At 41.3% G+C, this 18,613-nt stretch overlaps 1 protein-coding gene across 1 annotated transcript; it reads right to left on the bottom strand.

Annotated features, from left to right (window-relative positions):
* Positions 1–1,365: 1,365 nt before the first annotated feature.
* TMED7 (transmembrane p24 trafficking protein 7) lies at positions 1,366–9,017 on the bottom strand. The gene is made up of 3 exons (XM_051789479.1): positions 8,677–9,017; positions 6,195–6,440; positions 1,366–4,271 (listed from the first exon to the last, which is right to left on the bottom strand). Exons 1-3 carry the CDS (start codon positions 8,842–8,844, stop codon positions 4,035–4,037), a joined length of 651 nt encoding a protein of 216 aa, XP_051645439.1. The 5' UTR covers positions 8,845–9,017; the 3' UTR covers positions 1,366–4,034.
* Between the last annotated feature and the right edge of the window lie 9,596 nt (positions 9,018–18,613).

Raw genomic sequence — 18,613 nt, 5'->3', positions numbered from 1 at the left:
AGAAATGAAAGGGCACAAATTGTTTACACATCAAGAATAAGGATTAGGAGACACACTTTGATAACACTTGACAGTCAATCCACACAAAATCCTCTGAAGTCAGTAGCAATGACTCCAGAATTGCACTAGAAGTGTAAATCTGAGTTCTTGTTAATATGCAGTAAGATGGCTTTCCCTTAGAGATGCAAAGTATCAGCTGTGAAAACTTGGGAAACTGGATCCATCCCAGTCATGAACATCACTCACAGATGGAGCACAGGACCTCTCCTAGAGCAAGCTGGTGCAGTATGCCAGTTCTCTGCACACAGATGTGTTATAACCTGCTGAACTGCAGGGTCAGGCTTTAAAAATTGCTTTCAGTAACTGCTGCTGTTGCAGAAGTCATCCAAAACCCAGGTTGTGGTGTCCCTGCTGCAGTTGTGCCCTCGCACAGCCTGGTGGTCCAGGAAATTGTTCAGATTTGCGGCTGTCCAGAGTACATTTCTACTTCCTCCTTGATAAAAGCTTTCATCATCATCCTGTGTGTCAGCTGATCCACTGACTAATCTTTTCTCTTTGTCTACTTTTCTTTTTTGTAGGATTATTAGTTTTCAGTAGGAAAAGAACTTCAGACTACAACTTCTCTTAAGCTACTTTAAAATCCTGTGTGCTGTGCACCCAAAAAAAGCCCCAGACAACTACTTGACCATAATAACACATCACTGAAAGAGAACTTACCCATATTTCTAGACAAAAGCTTTTTTTAATCAAAGTACTGTATAAATAGTCTTGAAATTTTTTGGTTGTACAGCAACTGACATAGGAGAAACATAAACAGCAAGAAAAGAGTCATTTTGGAAGATGCCCACACAATGCAGTGATGCCTACCGTATCTGTTTTTTAAAACTTAACTAAGCAACACAATACAAAGTACCTCCAATCACACATTTAGTTACTACATATTTGAAATTTATATCCCATCATTGGGTAACACTAATTGCATGCACCTTTCTAGCTCACCCCATAATTTTGTATCCAGAGAATTGTGAAAAGATGCAGCAGGTCCCAAATAATTCCTGGCATCTGTAGGCAAATACTGTGAATTCTACTTCAACAGGAACATATTTATGAATATCGCTGCCTGCATTACTAATGTGGTGAGCAAAGAGCCAGGAACCACACTACCTTGCTAAGCACAGCTGATTATGAACAACAGTGAACCTGTACACTTCGTGATGTTCAGCAATAGAAGTGATGATCAAGTCTCAGGTGGTAGATTAACTGTAATAGGTTAAAATACAAGTTGACTACTCAAATCATGATTCAAAGCTTTTTTGACGAATAATGTTGCCCAATCCCCTATGCAAACAAAACAATCAGACCACATTCATATATTAATTTTTATTTCCCCATACAACATTCACAGGGTCTGCTTTTTCTCTTATTCAAACTAAACTTTTTTTCCCCACACCCAAACTAAAGAACTGACATTTCAGGACATGAAAAAAAGTTTTGTAAACAGAAAACATCCAACGCATAGCCGAAACCCAGAGGCTTTAGCAATTAAAAACACAGTTATATCCCCTTTAATGCAAGGTGTTTACTTGAGTATCACACCATTAACCAAAGTGTTCATATTTTAAAAAGGTGCAGCTTTAACCAAAAGTCACAATGCACTTCCTCGCCCACTGCGTGTTAGCATGTGTGTTTTATTATATCCTATTCAGTCAGTTATTTTAAAAACTATATACAGCTATGTTTAAATGTGTATTTGTGCCATGTTTTTAACAACACAAAAATAAAGGCATTTTTAAGCTATTGCTGCATATCATGCAGCAGGATACCAGAGCATTGGTTCACACACCTAACTTCAATGCAAAAGTCAAGTCCACTAAACCTCTGCAGTGGGAGTAATATTGAGCTGAACAGTCCCACTTCACACATTCAAACATTGTGAAAGAATAAAAAGACATGTATGCGATGGTTGACCATCACCAGTTCTATACCATTGTTTACCAATTTTGCCAGCACACAGAACAACTCAGTGGAAAAAAAAAAACCCAACACGTTTCAAGCTTTAATACAAATGCTTTTGTTGTGGTTAAAGCTACATAACTAATATTCAAACTCCAGAAGATAACAGTGAACACCATTGAAACTAAATCACGTTTTCATTTGACACTTGCACCCAGAGTGTACCACTTGCTTCATTACTGTGTGCAATGCAGAACAAGAAGAACTGAACATCAGCTGCTGAAACACAAGAATAAAGCATATAGGTACAACCAAGAATGTTGTGTGCAGGCACAGACTTGTATCACAAGACAAGAGCAGACTCTTGTTTTCTTGTGTTAGTGAGTCTATTTCTGGGAAACCTGAATCCCAAAATGGGACTACAGTATTTAAAATTCAGTACAGGAGAGTAAAACTTCACATGTAATCCTGAATTTTACCTACATTAACTTCTGAATACCTCTTGAGCTGTTTGAGGTTTTCCTTTTGTTTCTAAAAGAGCAGTCATTCAGTTCATAACAGAGTACGGCCACTTCTATTTTCTTCAGCCATGACAAGGTTTTAAAGTCAAGTCATCTTAGATCATTTTTTCAGACTGTTCAAGTGTCACCTGAATATGTAATTTCAAATTTCTGCTAGCAATAATACAGGCAACTAATAAGGGTTTAGCACTCTTTCTCTGCTTGCCAAGAACTTGTTCAAGAAGCATCTTTTGATTTAGCTAGTAACTCATGACAGATTTTTTACTTTAGTTTAGTTTGTGTGCATTTAAGAATTGATTGGTCTACTTATTCCTCCAGAACCATTTGAAGGAGTTTAGCCTTACTATGACCAGCTCAACTTAAACTATGGGTACAAACATACATTTACTACCTTCCACGACCAAATAAAACAGGACTTTACAGTACCTAACCTACTGAAGACATGAGCAGTGGAAACAATGTAACTCTAACTCTACAAAAAAAAAATCACCTGAAATACTTAGAATATTTCCTGACCATTAGCAAAAAGGAGTGGGAATTAGACACATGAGACCATCATGTCTCTGTACACCACATAGAGGAAAATTTACAGCACTTGCACTATGCAGAATCAATATCAAATTGCCCTCTTAACAGGAAAAAAATTTAGTAAAAAGCTTTTTATGTGCCTAACAGAATACAGCCTCGTCCAGTGCTCATGCTGTGCTGCTTAACAGACCAAACTACTTCTGGTCTTTAATCTGAAAAGCAGCAGCCATATATTTGAGTACAGAAACTGTACAGTTTCAGTGACAAAGTTAGAAGACTCCCTACTCTATTGCATGTTGTTTAAATAAACTTGGAAATTTGGATTTTTTTTGTATACAGAAGTGGATTTCCTGAGTAGTCTCAGCTTAAAATTTCTTTAGTAAAACACTGTAAAAGAGAAAATGCATTTATTTTATTACAGAAGAATGTATGTTTAAGCAATCATAATCAAGTATAAAATGGAGCAAATTCTGAAGATGGAGACTTTCCAGGCTGATGAAGAATTTGCATCACAATGCAGTGCCAATCTTTTGACAATTTTACAAAAAAGCAAGGGGTACCACTGCATTATTTTTTTAACAGCAAATCAGAACAGTGCACTACAGTTCATCATATTTTCTTCTTTAAAATCCAAGACATTCAGCCTGAAAATTAAAATCAAACCAAATTTTCACATGTATCATCTCTCAGACACTAGACTGTTGGGTTACTTATAAATGTTATACTGCTGATTGTTAATCTTACTGGTAAAAATCAAACTCTGTCTGGATTAATATCAGTAGAAATAAAGAGAAACTGAACACTGCCAGATATTTTAGTATAGGAATCAAAAAACACCGAAGTTCCAAAGTATCTTTAAAAATATTTCAAATCATGTGTCCCTTTCATAAGTTTTTGGGGCTGTTTGTGATTTTTAAGAGATGAGGGATATACACATTTGAATGTTGCATATATTCAGATCCTTTGCACTTACAATTAATTGGAGAACCGTTAATCTTTAGAGATGAGTAACACACAATGAACCACTGCTAGTTACGATCCAACACGGGTTGTTGTGGTTCTTTTATCTGAGAAGAAGCTTTTAAGGAGAAATACCTGCCCAATACTAACAACAAGAAGAATGATTGCTTCCCCTATTGACCAGTAGGCCACCCTTGTGTTCAAATCCTCTGCTCTGCTGCGGCCCTGCGCTTCCCTCAGGCGGAAATGAGTCTGATAGTCGATGACAGACTTCAAAGCTTCATGAATTGAAACACACGCAGACTCCATCTGGAGAAACAAATACACACCATGGAATTAAGAACCCTGCAGTGGTTTTGTGCTTTGATACTTAAAATTAGGAGTCATGTAACTTTGCAAGCTAAGGATTAACTCAGTCCAATGTCAGACCAAATAGTGCAAATACAGAAAAATTTAACTTATGCTGATCAAACTTTACACACAAGAATGTGACACTGCTAAGTACAGAAGCAGGTAAAATTGCAATCTAATAAAAAGCAACAGTCTCTGAGAATGGTTAAACAAATTTTAAATTCATATGTATTTGGGTTCAAAATGAACACCAGAAACATTTCAGAAATGTCAGTGATCCCCCAGCTTTTAATTCCACAGGAAAAGAAGCAGTTGCTTGTAACATTAAATGCACACCATAAACACTGAATGATTCTGTTTCACAAGTACGACATTCTTCACCGCTTAATTCTCACTCAAGTTGTACAATGTCTGTTCTGTTGTCAAGAGACCATTCTCTTACTCATGTATACAAAAAGTGGTTAGAGAGGGACAATTGTGACCTTTAAGTGCTCCCAAATGCTCCATAACATACTCATATAAAAATACTTAGCAACTTGCCCAATTCCACTGTAATTTTTCATTAAAAAAGTATTACCAGTTTTCCAAGCCCTAGATAATTTTTATATAAACCTTTTCCATTTTCAGTTTTATCTTCTGTAAGTAAAAGTATTTCTCAACAAAATTCAGGAAGAGTTTTTCTAAACTAAGTTTTGCCATTGGTCTCATTGATACATTGTATAAATCTCCTAATTTGCATAAGGGATTTAAACACAAAGTCACTCTGGCTTTAGGGATTTACCTTCAACTCTCCCCATGAAAGGCTGCCCAAATTTGACCATGCTACAAGCCTGAAGAGAACTGCAAAAAGAACTTTCTCAACAAAGAAGGAAAAGAGATGGAGAGATACAGTATCAAGAATCAGAACACACAGAATGAAGCAGCGCAGAAAAGTGACAAGAAGGAAGAGGCATGAGCTGTAACTGAATTCACAGCAAGTCATTTACTCGTTACAAACCTCAGTTACTGAAGCCTTGTGTGATGTGAATTCAAATGAGGCTGGCATTTGGGAAGTGGTATTTATACTGTTTAGTTTAGACTAGCACAACAGTGACCATATCCAGCATCCTATAATTGCTGCTTAAAGTGAGGTTTGGTGATGGTTATAATGTAAGGACATGTGTAGGAATTCATTAAGTGTCCAAAGGAAGTTTTGATATATTTAGATTGTGTAGAGGTGGTACAAAACTGCCAAATTCTGAGAATATAGTAACAATGATGCTCTGACATTTTGTAGTCTTATAAAGGTCATATATCTAGAAGCCAGCTAAATACAGATGACTTCAGTAATTTGTTTATTTTGCCGGAATTTTCTTCTCCATTTTAAAAATGGTAGTTACACGAGTACTCCTCCCCAAAAAACTCTTACTATTTTAAATACAGAAACAATTCCCGGAGTTTCTCCAAAATCTTGACATTTTGGAAACCCTATTCCACCAATATCTAGTTTGCAAAACCCACATTTCAAGAGGCACAAAACTGTGGCATTGAAAAGAAGTTCCCTTAGAAACTTAAAAAACCCCAACCAACCAACCAAAACCAACCAAAAACCCCAACCAACCAACCAAAACACCAAATAAAACCCCAAACCCCAAACAATAGTGGCCTTAAGTTTATGTTACTGTCCTAACTTCCTCTTAAGCACTTAGCAATCCCTTCTGAGCTCCATCCTGTGTTCTATAAATCTTATCTTTACAAAGAAAGCTTATTTGTAGTAATTTGGAATATTTTAAGAGCTCCAATCCATTTATTTTCAAAAGTGATGTAGGTATCCAATGCAGCTGAACTTGGAAAAAAATTGTCTCCACCTAAAAACTTCTGTCAAACACAACAGCATTTTACCTGGGTAAGTGCAGTTACTCTGTTCTCACTAGGAAACAGTGGCGGATCTTCTCCAACTTGGAAATCAAAGTACACAGTTTTGTGTGTGAAAGTAGAGAACTCATTGCTGAAGCAGAATTTGTATGTTCCGTTTCTGGATGCAGTAAATGTGAAGCTATCATATTGTTTCTTCATCTCCTTGTACAACACAACACCATCAGGATCTTCCAGCCGACAGTCAACATCGTAATGACCTCCAGTGATCACCTGAGAACACAAAGCAAGATATGGTCTCTTTAGCAAAATGGATATTTATGCATTTCTTCTAAGAAGTATCATCTGTCAAGTGGCACTGCAAAGCTTTTTGCTTTGACAAGTGCTTTACCAATATAATGCATTAATCTGAAAAACTTTCAAAGCAAGTCTGCAAAATTATTTTCCTACGGAAGACACACAGAAAATAATAAAAAATGCTTTAGGTTCACCATATGTAATGTCAACTGTATTTTCAAACCCTTTGGAAAGCAATTTTAATTACTTTGTTATAAATAACTCAACAACAGCAAAGGCTACAGTAGATGAAGCTCAATGGGACTGCAAAGACATTACTGTAACAAGTCAATCATTTGCTGTATAAACAAGTTGTCCATGGAATCAGTTCATCTGTCTGAGACTGCCAACATGCAGTAAGACATTTCCTTTCTGTGTGGCCAGAAGAGTATCTGCCCAACTGTATCAGCTGCCTTAAACTGCAGGGATGGTGTTCAACCAGTAAAACGTGAATTTCAATCTGTCCAGTCTTCCTGCCTGCTCCTCAACAGAGAGATGTTCTGGGGGTCCTGGTGCCTCCTTCCCGCACAGTTGGACACAGCAGTGCTTCCAAAAACCAGCACATCCAGATAATGCCTCCAAGTGACTCAAAACTTCACGGTCGCAAGGGTTTGTTTGAGGCTTTGATTGTTGTTGGTGTACAGAGTATTGCTACCAGGATTCTACAGAAAGACTGTAGGGAGTTTAGGTATTCGCAACTTGGTGTTCTGATGACTCTTACAGTAGCAGTTTTACACTTTATCCTTACCACAAATTTTTACCTTTAAGATAAAGATACTGAAAGAGGAAGAGACTTACATCTAAAGGCATATTCATTTTATATGTGTGCAGAAATCACTGAAATATTTTAGTATCTGTGTATATGCACTTCACTCCACTCCACTGAGCATTGTTTAAACTCTCATCAGTTTACTGAGTTACCAAGTTATTAAAATGACTTTAATGATACAATTGAAACAAACTGGAGCAGCAGCTCCTCCACAAAAATGAAGTTCTGAAAGTATCCAGTTGGCAAGCAATAACATAGCTCTTCATTTCAGAAATACAATCTCCAACTTGACCAGGGTGTGCTTTTTACCAATTACATGAAAGTCACTTGCATTCAGCGAGATCACCCTGAAGGTGTCAGTTTACATCGAGGTGGTAAAGACTGGCCAGAGCTTTGAAGCTGCCCTAGGAATCCTTCCTACAGAGCTTGCCTGTGCCTCCTGTCGGCCCTTAAGACACACTGTTAAAGGACATTCACACAGCACTTTAGTCTACCAGTGGCTGGTCAAATCCAGACTTTTCTTTTATCAATGCTACTCCCGTTCTGGGCACCAAAAAAAATGGCAAGAGCAGGCTGATCTGCACAGTGATATCCAATTCAAAACTGCAGGGAAAGTACTGCACATAAAAGACTTCATGGAAGAAACAAGCAGGGACAAGAAGCACTTGGGCAGGGAAAAAGATACCCAGGAGCTAGAACACATAAGACAGAGTAGCAAGAACCAATATATGGCAGCAACTGAGAAAGAAAAAAACCGCAGAACTTCAACAGGAATAGTCAGCCTATAGAATCACACAGCCCCTTCAAAACCCCTCAAAGGTAACTGTGATTTCTGTCATCAAGGACTATTTTTCTCTCATGCTGCTGCTTTACTGTTAGTGACTTCATCAGCTAAAGTGCCAGACTGAAAGGCTCCAACCCCGCAGATACACTCATAGGCATCAAAACAGTGATGCTGTACCGCATCCTTGTCCCATCACCCTTTTACTGTTTACTACGTAACCCCAATCTGAACTGTGCTCTGAAATACGAAGCATCAGCTCTTAGGATGTACTGTGCTGATCCCGTCGGTGCTTCGTAAACCACAAGGGAATTACTTTCGCAGCACCTTGTGGGTCAGGTGTGCTCTAGGTATTCTCCGCGCTGTTGGGGCGGGACATGACACGGCAGCGACCAGGGCAAAGACACCGCCAGTTTTCAGAGCCAGCTCTGCGTGTCCCCCTCAGCCCTGCACTACACTGAAGCCTCCTCGCCGCAGCTGAGCTGGAAACTCCTCACTGGATCCAAATAATCCCTAAATGCCGGAGGCGAGCGGGAGCTCCCGGCAGCGGTCCCTGTTCGGGGCCGCGCCCAGCGGGGCCAGCGCGGCGCCCGCGCCCGGGGCGGCGCCTCCCGGCCGGGTACCTGGAACTCGAGGGTGCACTTGGTGCCCTGGGCGATCTCCTCGTAGAAGCACTGCTTGGCGTTGTCGGGCAGCTCGAAGGTGATCTCGGAGGCCTGCGCCACGCAGGCCGCCAGCGCCGCCACCAGCAGCAAGGGCGGCAGCGGCCCCCGGGAGCCCCGCGGCGGCATCGCCTGGAGAAGGGGGACGCGAGGGCGGCGCGGAGGGGCGAGGGGGCTGCGGGGCTGCGGGGCTGCGGGGCTGCGGCGGGACGCGGCGTGGCCGAGGGGCCCAGGCGGGACGCACAGCTGCCACCCGGAAGCGCCCGCGCGGCCGCGCCGTCTCCACAGAGCGGTTCCGGGATGTGCGGACGTGTGTCCGGCGGGAAAGGGGCGGGAAAGGGGGCCGGCACGGCTCTGGCGTGTCACAGCTGGCTGCTTGGTGCCTGCGCAGGGCGGGTGCCCGCGGGTTAAGTTGTTCCGAGGGTACCACCTGGAGCGACCTAAGGCTGGGAATCGTGGGCTCCGAGCGGCGGCGAAAAGCGGCCTCGGTGCCCTCCGAGAAGCGGAGTGTACAGAGGGAGGGATTTGGAGAGTTCTGCTTCGCAGATCCTGAAACGTTCAGTGCTCCAGAGAGATAAAGCAGCCGTCACAGTGCACACACTGTCTTCAGCAGTATCGGCTTTCAAGTTCTAATCCAGTAAATAGAATCATAGAATAATAGAATGTTAAGGCCTTGGAAAGAATCTTAAAGATCATCTAGTGTCAACGCCCGCTGCCATGGGCAGAGACACCTCCCACTAGGCAAGGTTGCTCAAGGCCTTGTCCAACCTGGCCTTGAACACTGCCAGGGTTGGGGTATCCGCAGCCTCCTGGGCAATCTGTTCCAGTGTCTCACCACCTCACAGTAGAAAATTTCTCCCTAATATCTAAACTAAATTTCCCCTCTTTCAATTTGTACCCTTTATAACTTGTACTGTCACTACAATTCCTGATGCATGGTCCCTCTCCAGCTTCCCTGTAAGCCCCCTTCAGATGCTGGAAGATCTCCACACAACCTTCACTTTTCCAGACTGGACAGCCCCAACTTTCTCAGCCTTTCCCAGTTTACAGATTCACAGGAATAACACAAAAATAACCCCCATTCTTATTACATTAATGTTAAGTTCTGTGGCAAATGAGATGGACTTGGAAAAGGAAAATTTGGGTCCAATCTCCCAGGCAGGAGCATGATCTTGTAATCTGGAGTAGATCTGGAGTCCCATTTTGCTCCCCTGGAAAAGGAGTCTTATGTAAGCTTGTTAAACCTGTGATTTTCACCCTCAGCACTGCATAAGAAGCCTGGGCATCAGTTTGAGGACTGTGGATTTCACAGGACAGAGGTACCCCAAATTCATATGTTGAGGACTTGGATAGATATGCAGGTGTGGATTAAAGCGAGATGGGAGATGCTTTACCAAGGACCCACCCCGCCTCTGAAGCAGAGATTTTCCATCTACAGTTAATCCTCAGATATTTGCTGCTTTCATTTAAACACACTGTTTTATTTTAGATTGCGTTTAAGTGTTGGCTGATAGCTGACACAGCTCAAAAGCGGATTATATCTAGGCCATACGATGCAGTTCCAGCCATTTTACTTAAATCAGTGACTACAGGCTCATAGAACCTGTGTCACCTAATCACCTTCTTCTTCATATGGCAAGAAATATGTTTCAGGAAGACTTGCTCTGTGATTTTTGACAGCAACTGAAACAATCCTGTACAGCTCACAGTTTCCTAGTTCATTCTTTCCAGCTATTTTAAAGCCTCATTAAATGAGCAAAATGAAGCTTACCTAAGAAATTACAATTGGAAACCTGTCACCAAACAAAAAACAGAAGGAGAAAGAAGCAGAGCAGGCAAGAAAGGTGTCTGGTGACACCTGTAAAATAAGCAAAAACCCAGACATCCCAACTCCCAAAATAAGTCAGCAAGAACAAATGAGATCACTTCCTTTTCTTTTGGGCTGGGCTCAGAGAGTATAAAACATAAACTGAGTGAAGAAAGCAACTGCCTGCAAGAAGCTCTCGAGCCTGGTTATCCTTATCGTGGTGACCAAGGACCACCAAGGATGGAGCCGTCGGCACTCACTGCATGGCATCAACTCCACTGCATTGTGTTCTTGCAGCTCATCTGGGATAGATTTTTTAAGGACTAATGGTTTTGTGTATGTAGTGATCATGATAGTAATTGAGAACTAGCTATTAGCAACCTGAACTGCTTATGAACTTCAGTACTTCTTTTGCAGCTTGAAACTGGCTTGATTTATTTATTCCTTGCACACCCTAGTCACAGCAATACCCAATTCCCCAAACAGTACATGGAGCTGTATTTTAGTTTGAAACACTAAAGAGCTGAGCTTTTCTGTTTTAGAACATCACATATACCTTTGTACTTGTTGATTTCATTACAGTTTTCACTGAGTTAGCTGATTAATAATTTCTAATCCTTACAAGGAATTAAAAAAAAAAGGATTAGGTTGTTGGTTCTGCTGTTGCTGTTCCCAGATTCTTCCCAGTTTTCATTGTTCTGTCTCCATGTATGACCATTCTGTTTGTGAAATAAAAAAAAAAAAAAAAATCACATTTTCTTTATCATCTTACTGCACAAATAATATTTTAATATTAAACCCAAAATAAGTTCAATAAATATATTTTAGAGGGAGTCATATGAAGAGTTTTTCTTTCCAACTGGACTATCTGTTTAACTATGCTCTGTTTCCCATGCTCTCAGTGTGGTTCTTGCCTGAGAAAAACCTTTATGATATTTTTCTCTATTATGACAGAATATTTGCAAGTGGAATTCTATATTCCAACTTTCCCAAAACTTGCATGCAGAGATATATTTTATTAATGATCTTTTTTACCTTAAGTGTAAAGTTAAAACATAGTTCTCAGTCAAAGACTAGAAGAAAACAAACATTCGTTTTATTGTTTCAGTTTTTCAGAAACAGGTGGAAGCAACTGCAGAAAGACCGAAGAAACTTCCAAAGTAGAATGAATTCAGATGTCTGTGTTTCTTCTTCTCAGCTCAGTAGCTGAGTCAAGTTTCAAATCTTTTCTCCTGAGGTAGTTAGAGACCTTTTGCCCATATTAGGGGTTGTAGATATGGATGCAATTTCAAGCAGAGAAAATGAGATCTTATGACTCAAATAACATTTCCTGTTATTTGAGTAGTAAAACAGAAAAAGCTGTTCTTCACCTTTACAATCCTTTAATATGCAGTCCTCCATACTAGAAGTTTTGAAAGGTGTTTTCATAAAATTCATTAGTCAATGTGGTCCTCGTATATTTCCATAAATCTGGTTGTGTGCAGTAGTTAAAAAATACACTTTACTATTTTAATTTAATTCTCACTTAGAGTTCATTCCACAATAGGCTTTATCTTGCTACTCAACCTACCTTTCATGGTATAGCTTCACCATTTTAAGTATCTCAGTTTTAAACATCTTTGCTTTGGGCTTGTTTTGACAGATTTTATATAAATAATAAACCTTGTTCTGTCACGGTATCAAGATTTTAATTCCTCTTTACTTACCGGTACAGTTCTCAATTTTGGATAGGTTAAAATTACTAAAATAAGCCAGGATATAATACAAATTAATCTTTTTTTCACTTTCCTTCGTACTTTCAGAAGCAACCTTGAACAACTCTGGCACCTGCAAAAAACACTGAGTGGCAGTCAAGTATACTGACACAGTTTCGTCACACAGTTTCAGTGTGATTTGTGCAAAGTCATGCTGTGAAGGAAAAAATCACCAGACCTGAAAACTGCTTGAATTTATCCTTTTTTTGAAGGTTCAGTGCATTTTCTAACCTCTGTTCTCCTGTTTTCAAAACTGCAGTGAACAAGAAATGAGCTTGTTTGACTCTAAAAAGTCAGCGTGCTACTGTCTATGCTCATATTAATTGATTACATAAAAGCCAAAACACATCCAAACAGTACACACCAAAAAAATAACACATTCCAGTAAAAGTTCTAGATGAAACCCAAATTTAGATGCGCCCAAAATTAAGTATTTACTGTACTTCCACATTTACAGCTTCACAGAGAAACAGACTGAGAGCTGCTGCAGTACAGGGAGTTGGCCATCATGGAATCAGAAGGGAGATTATTGGGAAAGTTGTGACCCTAGCTACCATCTGAAAGACCCCACATGCACTCTTGTGGAGTCAGTTCTAAGTCTTACTGACGAGAAGAATTTGTGAATCTGTATTCATGAAAACACAGTCCTTTGATCTTCAATGTCTTTTTAAAATATATTTGTAAGTAAGAGGGTCAGACAGATAAGAAGTCTTTTCCTTTTTTTTTTTAATTCAGGGGGGCTGCCCGCGTTGCACTGCCCGAGACAAGACTTACGCAGGCATGGACCTTCTGCTCTTCCTGTAACACACAAGAGGGAGCGCTTGGTCACCACAACTTTCATAGAACCATAGAGTCATAGAACGGTTTGGCCTGAATGGCAACTTTAAAGGTCATTTAGTCCACCCCCTGGCATTAAGCAGGGACATATTCGACTAAATCAGGTTGCTCAGAGCCCTGTCCAACCTGACCTTGAGTGTTTCCAGAGATGGGGCACCTCCCAGTTCTCTAGGCAACCTATGCCAGTGTTTCACTGCCTTCATTGTAAAAATCTTCTTTCTTATTTACAGTCTAAACCTACCCTCTTTCAGTTTAAAATCATTACCCCTTTCCTTTGCTCTTCTCAGTTTTTGCTTAAAGTATATTCTGTGCCTAGGTTTTTCTTACTTTAAAATGAACTCTTTCAATTCAGTGATAAATGGACATCAGAAAGCTAAAAAAGTTTAAAGTAAAATAGTGGCAATCTCAGCCTTACATTATGTTGACATAGCTCAACTGAATGAGCTACAATACCCAAGGCTTCCCCATTGGTTAGGCTTACAGTTCAGCAGGGAAGCCACACTTCAGATTCCAGGACTCTCCAGCAGTGAGGCTTACAAGCACTTCTGAGCGGGGAGCTGCAAAAGCTGCTCCATAGGAAATGAAGAAATGTTACTCCATGGGAAATGTCTGATATTTCTGTATTCTGTGTTCTGACATCCATGGCCAATGTAACCTGCTCTCAGCAATCTCATCTTTGGTTAACATCAACAGCTCCCAATCGTCTCCAGAGACAGGTGCCTTCATCAGCCCTGTTACACAGCATACAGTGCTGGGGTGAGACAGTAGGACCATCCCAATGGTTTCAGTTTCATTAGGACTTAGAGCGCTCAGGGTATGTGAAAGACCAGTTCCTGTTTGTTTTCTGTCTAAAAAACACACTGGACTTCAGTGGACTTTGTGAAGAGGAGAGATCGGGGAGGGATGAAAAACCCCAGGAAGAAACAGACAATGAAAGGCTGACTGCACTAAAGTAGATAGGAAAATCAAAGGATGTCCTGGCCAGATTTTACATGAAGAATCTGAAGATTTCAGACATCCTTCTGAAAGCATTCTTCCCAGTGGCTTACCTTTTGTTTTGGTTTATTTTTTTTTCTGAAGTCATGGCTGAATTTTGATAATCCTGTTACACTTTACCTAATTAAAGAAAGACTTGTTCTTTCATATGTGCACTTTTATTCACTTAGATTTATGGTATTTACAATATGCTATAAAACATCCGTGCTGATTTGGGCTGTGATGGAGTTAATTTTCTTCACAGTATCTAGTATGGGGATGGGTTTGGGACTTGTCCTGGAAACTGTGTTGATAATTCAGGAATGTTTTCCTTTCTGCTGAGCAGTACTTATGCAAAGCCAAGGCCTTTTCTGCTCTTCACTCCACCCCAGCAGCAAGTGGATTGGGGGCACACAAGGAGCTGGGAAGGGGACACAGCCAGAAGAGCCGACCCCAGCTGACCCAAGGGGTATTCCGTACTATATGACGTCATGCTCAGCTTATAAAGCTGGGGGATGAAGAAGGAAGAGAGGGATATTTGGAGAGATAGCATTTGTAGTCCCAAGTCACCCTTGTCCATGATGAAGCTTGGCTTTCCTGGAGCTGGCTGAACACCTGCCTGCCCATGGGAAGGAGTGAATTATTTCCTTGTTTTGCTTTGCTTGCATGTGTGGCTTTTGCTTTGCCTATTAGACTGCCTGTACCTCAAGCCACAAGTTTTCTCGCTTTTACCCTTCCAATTCTCTCCCTTATCGCATTTGGTGGGAGGAAACAAGCGGCTGCAGGGGGCTGAGTGGCCACTTGGGGTTAAACCATGACAACACTTACTATCTTTACACTTATATGTAGTTGGTTTAATAAAATACATCGCTCTCTACAGAAACTGTTTCAAAGCATTTTAAACAATATTCTTGCTTCCTAATAATGTTTTAAAGGCCAAGAACATGGTCATGAAAAAATAATTCTATGTATTTTATATATTCCTCTTTAATAAAACAGGCAGGGGAGACGAGGAGGAGGTGTCACCTTCTATGTCAATTACCAACTGGAGTGCATGGAGCTCTGCCTGGGGATGGATGAGGAGAGCTTGTGGGTCAGGATTCAAGGGAGGGGAGGGACAGGTGACATGAGTCATCTATAGACAGATAGGAGTGACCTTGTGATCACAAGCCCTGCACCTCATGGGGAACTTCAACCACCCCAATATCTGTTGGAAGGACAACACAGCCGGGAATTAAGCAACCCGTGAGGTTCCTGGAGTGCTTTCATGATAATTTTCTTCTCCAAGTGATAGAGAAGCCAGCAAGGAGAGTTGCTGTGCTGGACCTTGTTCTCACCAACAAGGAGGGGCTGGTGGGGGACGTGAAGCTCAGGGACAGCCTTGGCTGCAGTGACCATGAAATTGTGGAATTTGAGATCCTTAGGGCAGCAAGGAGGGAGCACAGCAAGCTCACTGCCCTGGACTTCAGGACAGCTGGCTTGGCCTCTTCAGAGACCTGCTTGTTAGAGTGCCATGGGTTAAAGCCCTGGAAGGAAGAAGGGTCCAGAAAAACTGGCTAATATTCAAGATTCACCTCCTTCAGACTCAGGAATGATGCATTCCAAAGAAGAGGATATCAGGCAAAAATGTCAGGAGGCCTGCATGGATGAACATGGAGCTCCCAGATAAATTCAAACACTAAAAGGAAGCCTACAGACAACTGGAGCAAGGACAGGTAGCCTGGGAATAATACAGATGAATTGTCCAGGTATCCAGGGATTAGATTAGGAAAACTAAATCCCTGACAGAATTAAATCTCTCCAGGGACATCAAGGGCAACAAAAAAAGCCTCTATAGGTACACTAGTGATAATAGGAAGACTAGAGAAAATGAGAGCCATCTCCAGAAGGAAAGAGTAGACCTAGTTAGCAAGGAGATGGAGAAGGCTATGGTACTCAATGACTTTTTTGCCTCTTTCTTCACCAGTAAATTCTCCAATCACACCACCCAAATTGTGGAATGTAAAGGCAGGGATTGGGAGAATGAAGAGGCACACTGTAGGAGAAGATCAAGAATATCTAAGGAACCTCAAGGTGCATAAATCTGTGGGACCCAATCAGATGCTTATTTGGGTCCTGAGAGAATTGATGAAGGAAGTAGCTAAGCCACTATCCATCATATTTGAGAAGTCATGGCAGTCCAGTGAAGTTCCCACTGACTGGAAAAGGGGAAATATAACCCCTGTTTTAAAAAAGGAAACTAAGGAAGGGAAGTAAGAAAGGTCCAGGGAACTACAGGCCACTCAGTGCCTGGCAAAACCACGGAGCTGATCCTCCTGGAAACTACACTAAGGCTCACAGAAAATACCGAGGTGATTGGTGACAGGCTTCACTGATGACAAATCATGCCTGACAAATTTGGTGGTCTTCTATGACAGGATTACAGAGACTGTGGATGAAGAAAGAGTGACTGACCTCATCTACCTGGACTTGTGCAAGGCATTTGACACTGTCCCACACAACATCCTTGTCTCTAAACCAGAGACACGGAGTTGACATCTGGACCACTCCATGGATATGGAAAAAACTTGAAGCTCACACTCAGAGAGTTGCAGCAGCTCCATGTCCAAGTGGAGACCATTGATGAGAGGCTTCCTCAGGGAACCCTGGGACTGGTGCTGCTAAATATCTTTGTCAGTGACATGGGCAGTGGGATGGAGTGCACCCTCAGCAAGTTCACTGATGACGCAAGGCTTGTGGTGCCATCAACGTGCTGGAGGGAAGGGATGATGCTGGAGGGACCTGGATAGGCCTGAGAGGTGGGTCTGAGTGAACCTCATGAAGTTCAACAAGGTCAAGTACAACATCCTGCACCTGGGTCTCGGCAGTCCTGAGCAGAAGTACAGTCTGGGCAGAGAATGGATCAAGAACAGCCCTAGTGTGAAAGAATTGGGGTTGTTGGTGGATGAGAAGCTGGACATGAGTGGACAGTGGGCACTCACAGCCCAGAAAATCAAACCCCATCCTGGGCTGCATCAAAAGCTGTGTGGCCAGCAGGTCAGGGGATGTGATTCTGTCCCTCTACCCCCTTCTGTCCCTGAGACCCCACCTGGAGTGCTCATCCAGCTCCGGGATCCTCAGCAGAGGTCCAGAGGGAGTCCACAAAAATGATCAGAGGAATAGAGCCCTCTCCTGTGACAGCAGACTGAAAGCATTAGGATTGTTCAGCCTGGAGAAGAAAAGGCTCAGAAAAGATTTTTCTAATGGCCTTCCAGTACCAAAAGGGGGCCCTACAAGAGAGCTGGAGGGGGACTTTTAAAGATAACATGTAGTGATAGGACAAGGGGAAATGACTTTGAATGAAAGGGATGTGTTTAGATTGGCTATTGGGAAGAAATTCTTTACTGTGAGGGTGGTGAGACACTGAAACAGATTTCCTGGAGAAGCTGTGGATGCCCCATCCCTGCAGGTGTTTGAGGCCAGGTTGGATGGGGCCTTTGAGAAACCTGGCCCTAGTAGAAAGTTTTCCTTTGCATGACAGGAAAAGTAGAACTAGAGTATTCTCAATATCCCTTCCAACTGAAACCATTCTATTTTACTTTTCTATAATGTAACTGAATGGTTCTTCCCCATTCATAGTAATTCCAACTATTCTTGCTCAGGGTGTAATTATGCACTAAAAATGAATATGTTGGTCTGTTACCTTCTGTCATGCTGTAATTATAAGCATCAGTCAATTGAACAGATAAGGCCTTTAGCATTATGGGGTCTTATAAATATGTGACTCTTTATATTTCCCCAAGGGAAGCAACACAGAAGTTCATGTAAATGAATAAAGATATCCACCTGGAACACTGTCTGATACCCCAGAGCAGCCTGTTGATTCAAAAAACATCTGTCTTAATCTTGGATAAAAGAACACAAGATATCAAAAGCTTAAAAGATACCAGGTAAGCATTATTATCTTTTGTATCCTCAGTATTATAAACCAAATGGAGTTGCTACATTTCATCTTAGTCATAGCCAACACAGGAATGGTGTTGTTAATAACTTGAGAAGCAAATAATCAGGTTCACCATGAATCAGCTGGAGTTCCATTTTGTGGCTTTTCTTGCTTGTTCGGTATGCTTTGGTGCTTTTAAGATATTTGACATATTGATACATTCATGTATTCTTACAGAAAATAGAAGCATCTGGAAAAGCAATATATTGTCAAGGTATTTAAAAATGGGAGTCCAAGTCTGGATGTGGCAATTCGTAACAGATTAAGTCTAGGCAAAGGTCACCCATTAAACAATTTCAGGATAAAAAAACCAAGTAGCAGTGTGGAGAGGGAGAGTCAGAGGCAGATGGATTTCTTGAAGTGGGATAATGATGGAAAAAACAAGTTTAAGGAAGAAAGCCAACATCTTAGGTGGAATTGAAAATGATAACAACAAACCTGCTACCCAGGAGCTTGTAGCTGTTGTAAAATTTCCTTGCCATTCTGTGGAAGAGACATGAATGTGCATTTTGGGACTTACAGTTAGATTAAGAAATATGGAAA

This window comes from Manacus candei, unplaced genomic scaffold (assembly GCF_025592945.1).
Source record: "Manacus candei isolate 608988 ecotype Guabito, Panama unplaced genomic scaffold, ASM2559294v1 h1tg000027l, whole genome shotgun sequence".
NCBI classification, from domain to species: domain Eukaryota; kingdom Metazoa; phylum Chordata; class Aves; order Passeriformes; family Pipridae; genus Manacus; species Manacus candei.
This window is presented reverse-complemented; position numbering and strand designations above follow the sequence as displayed.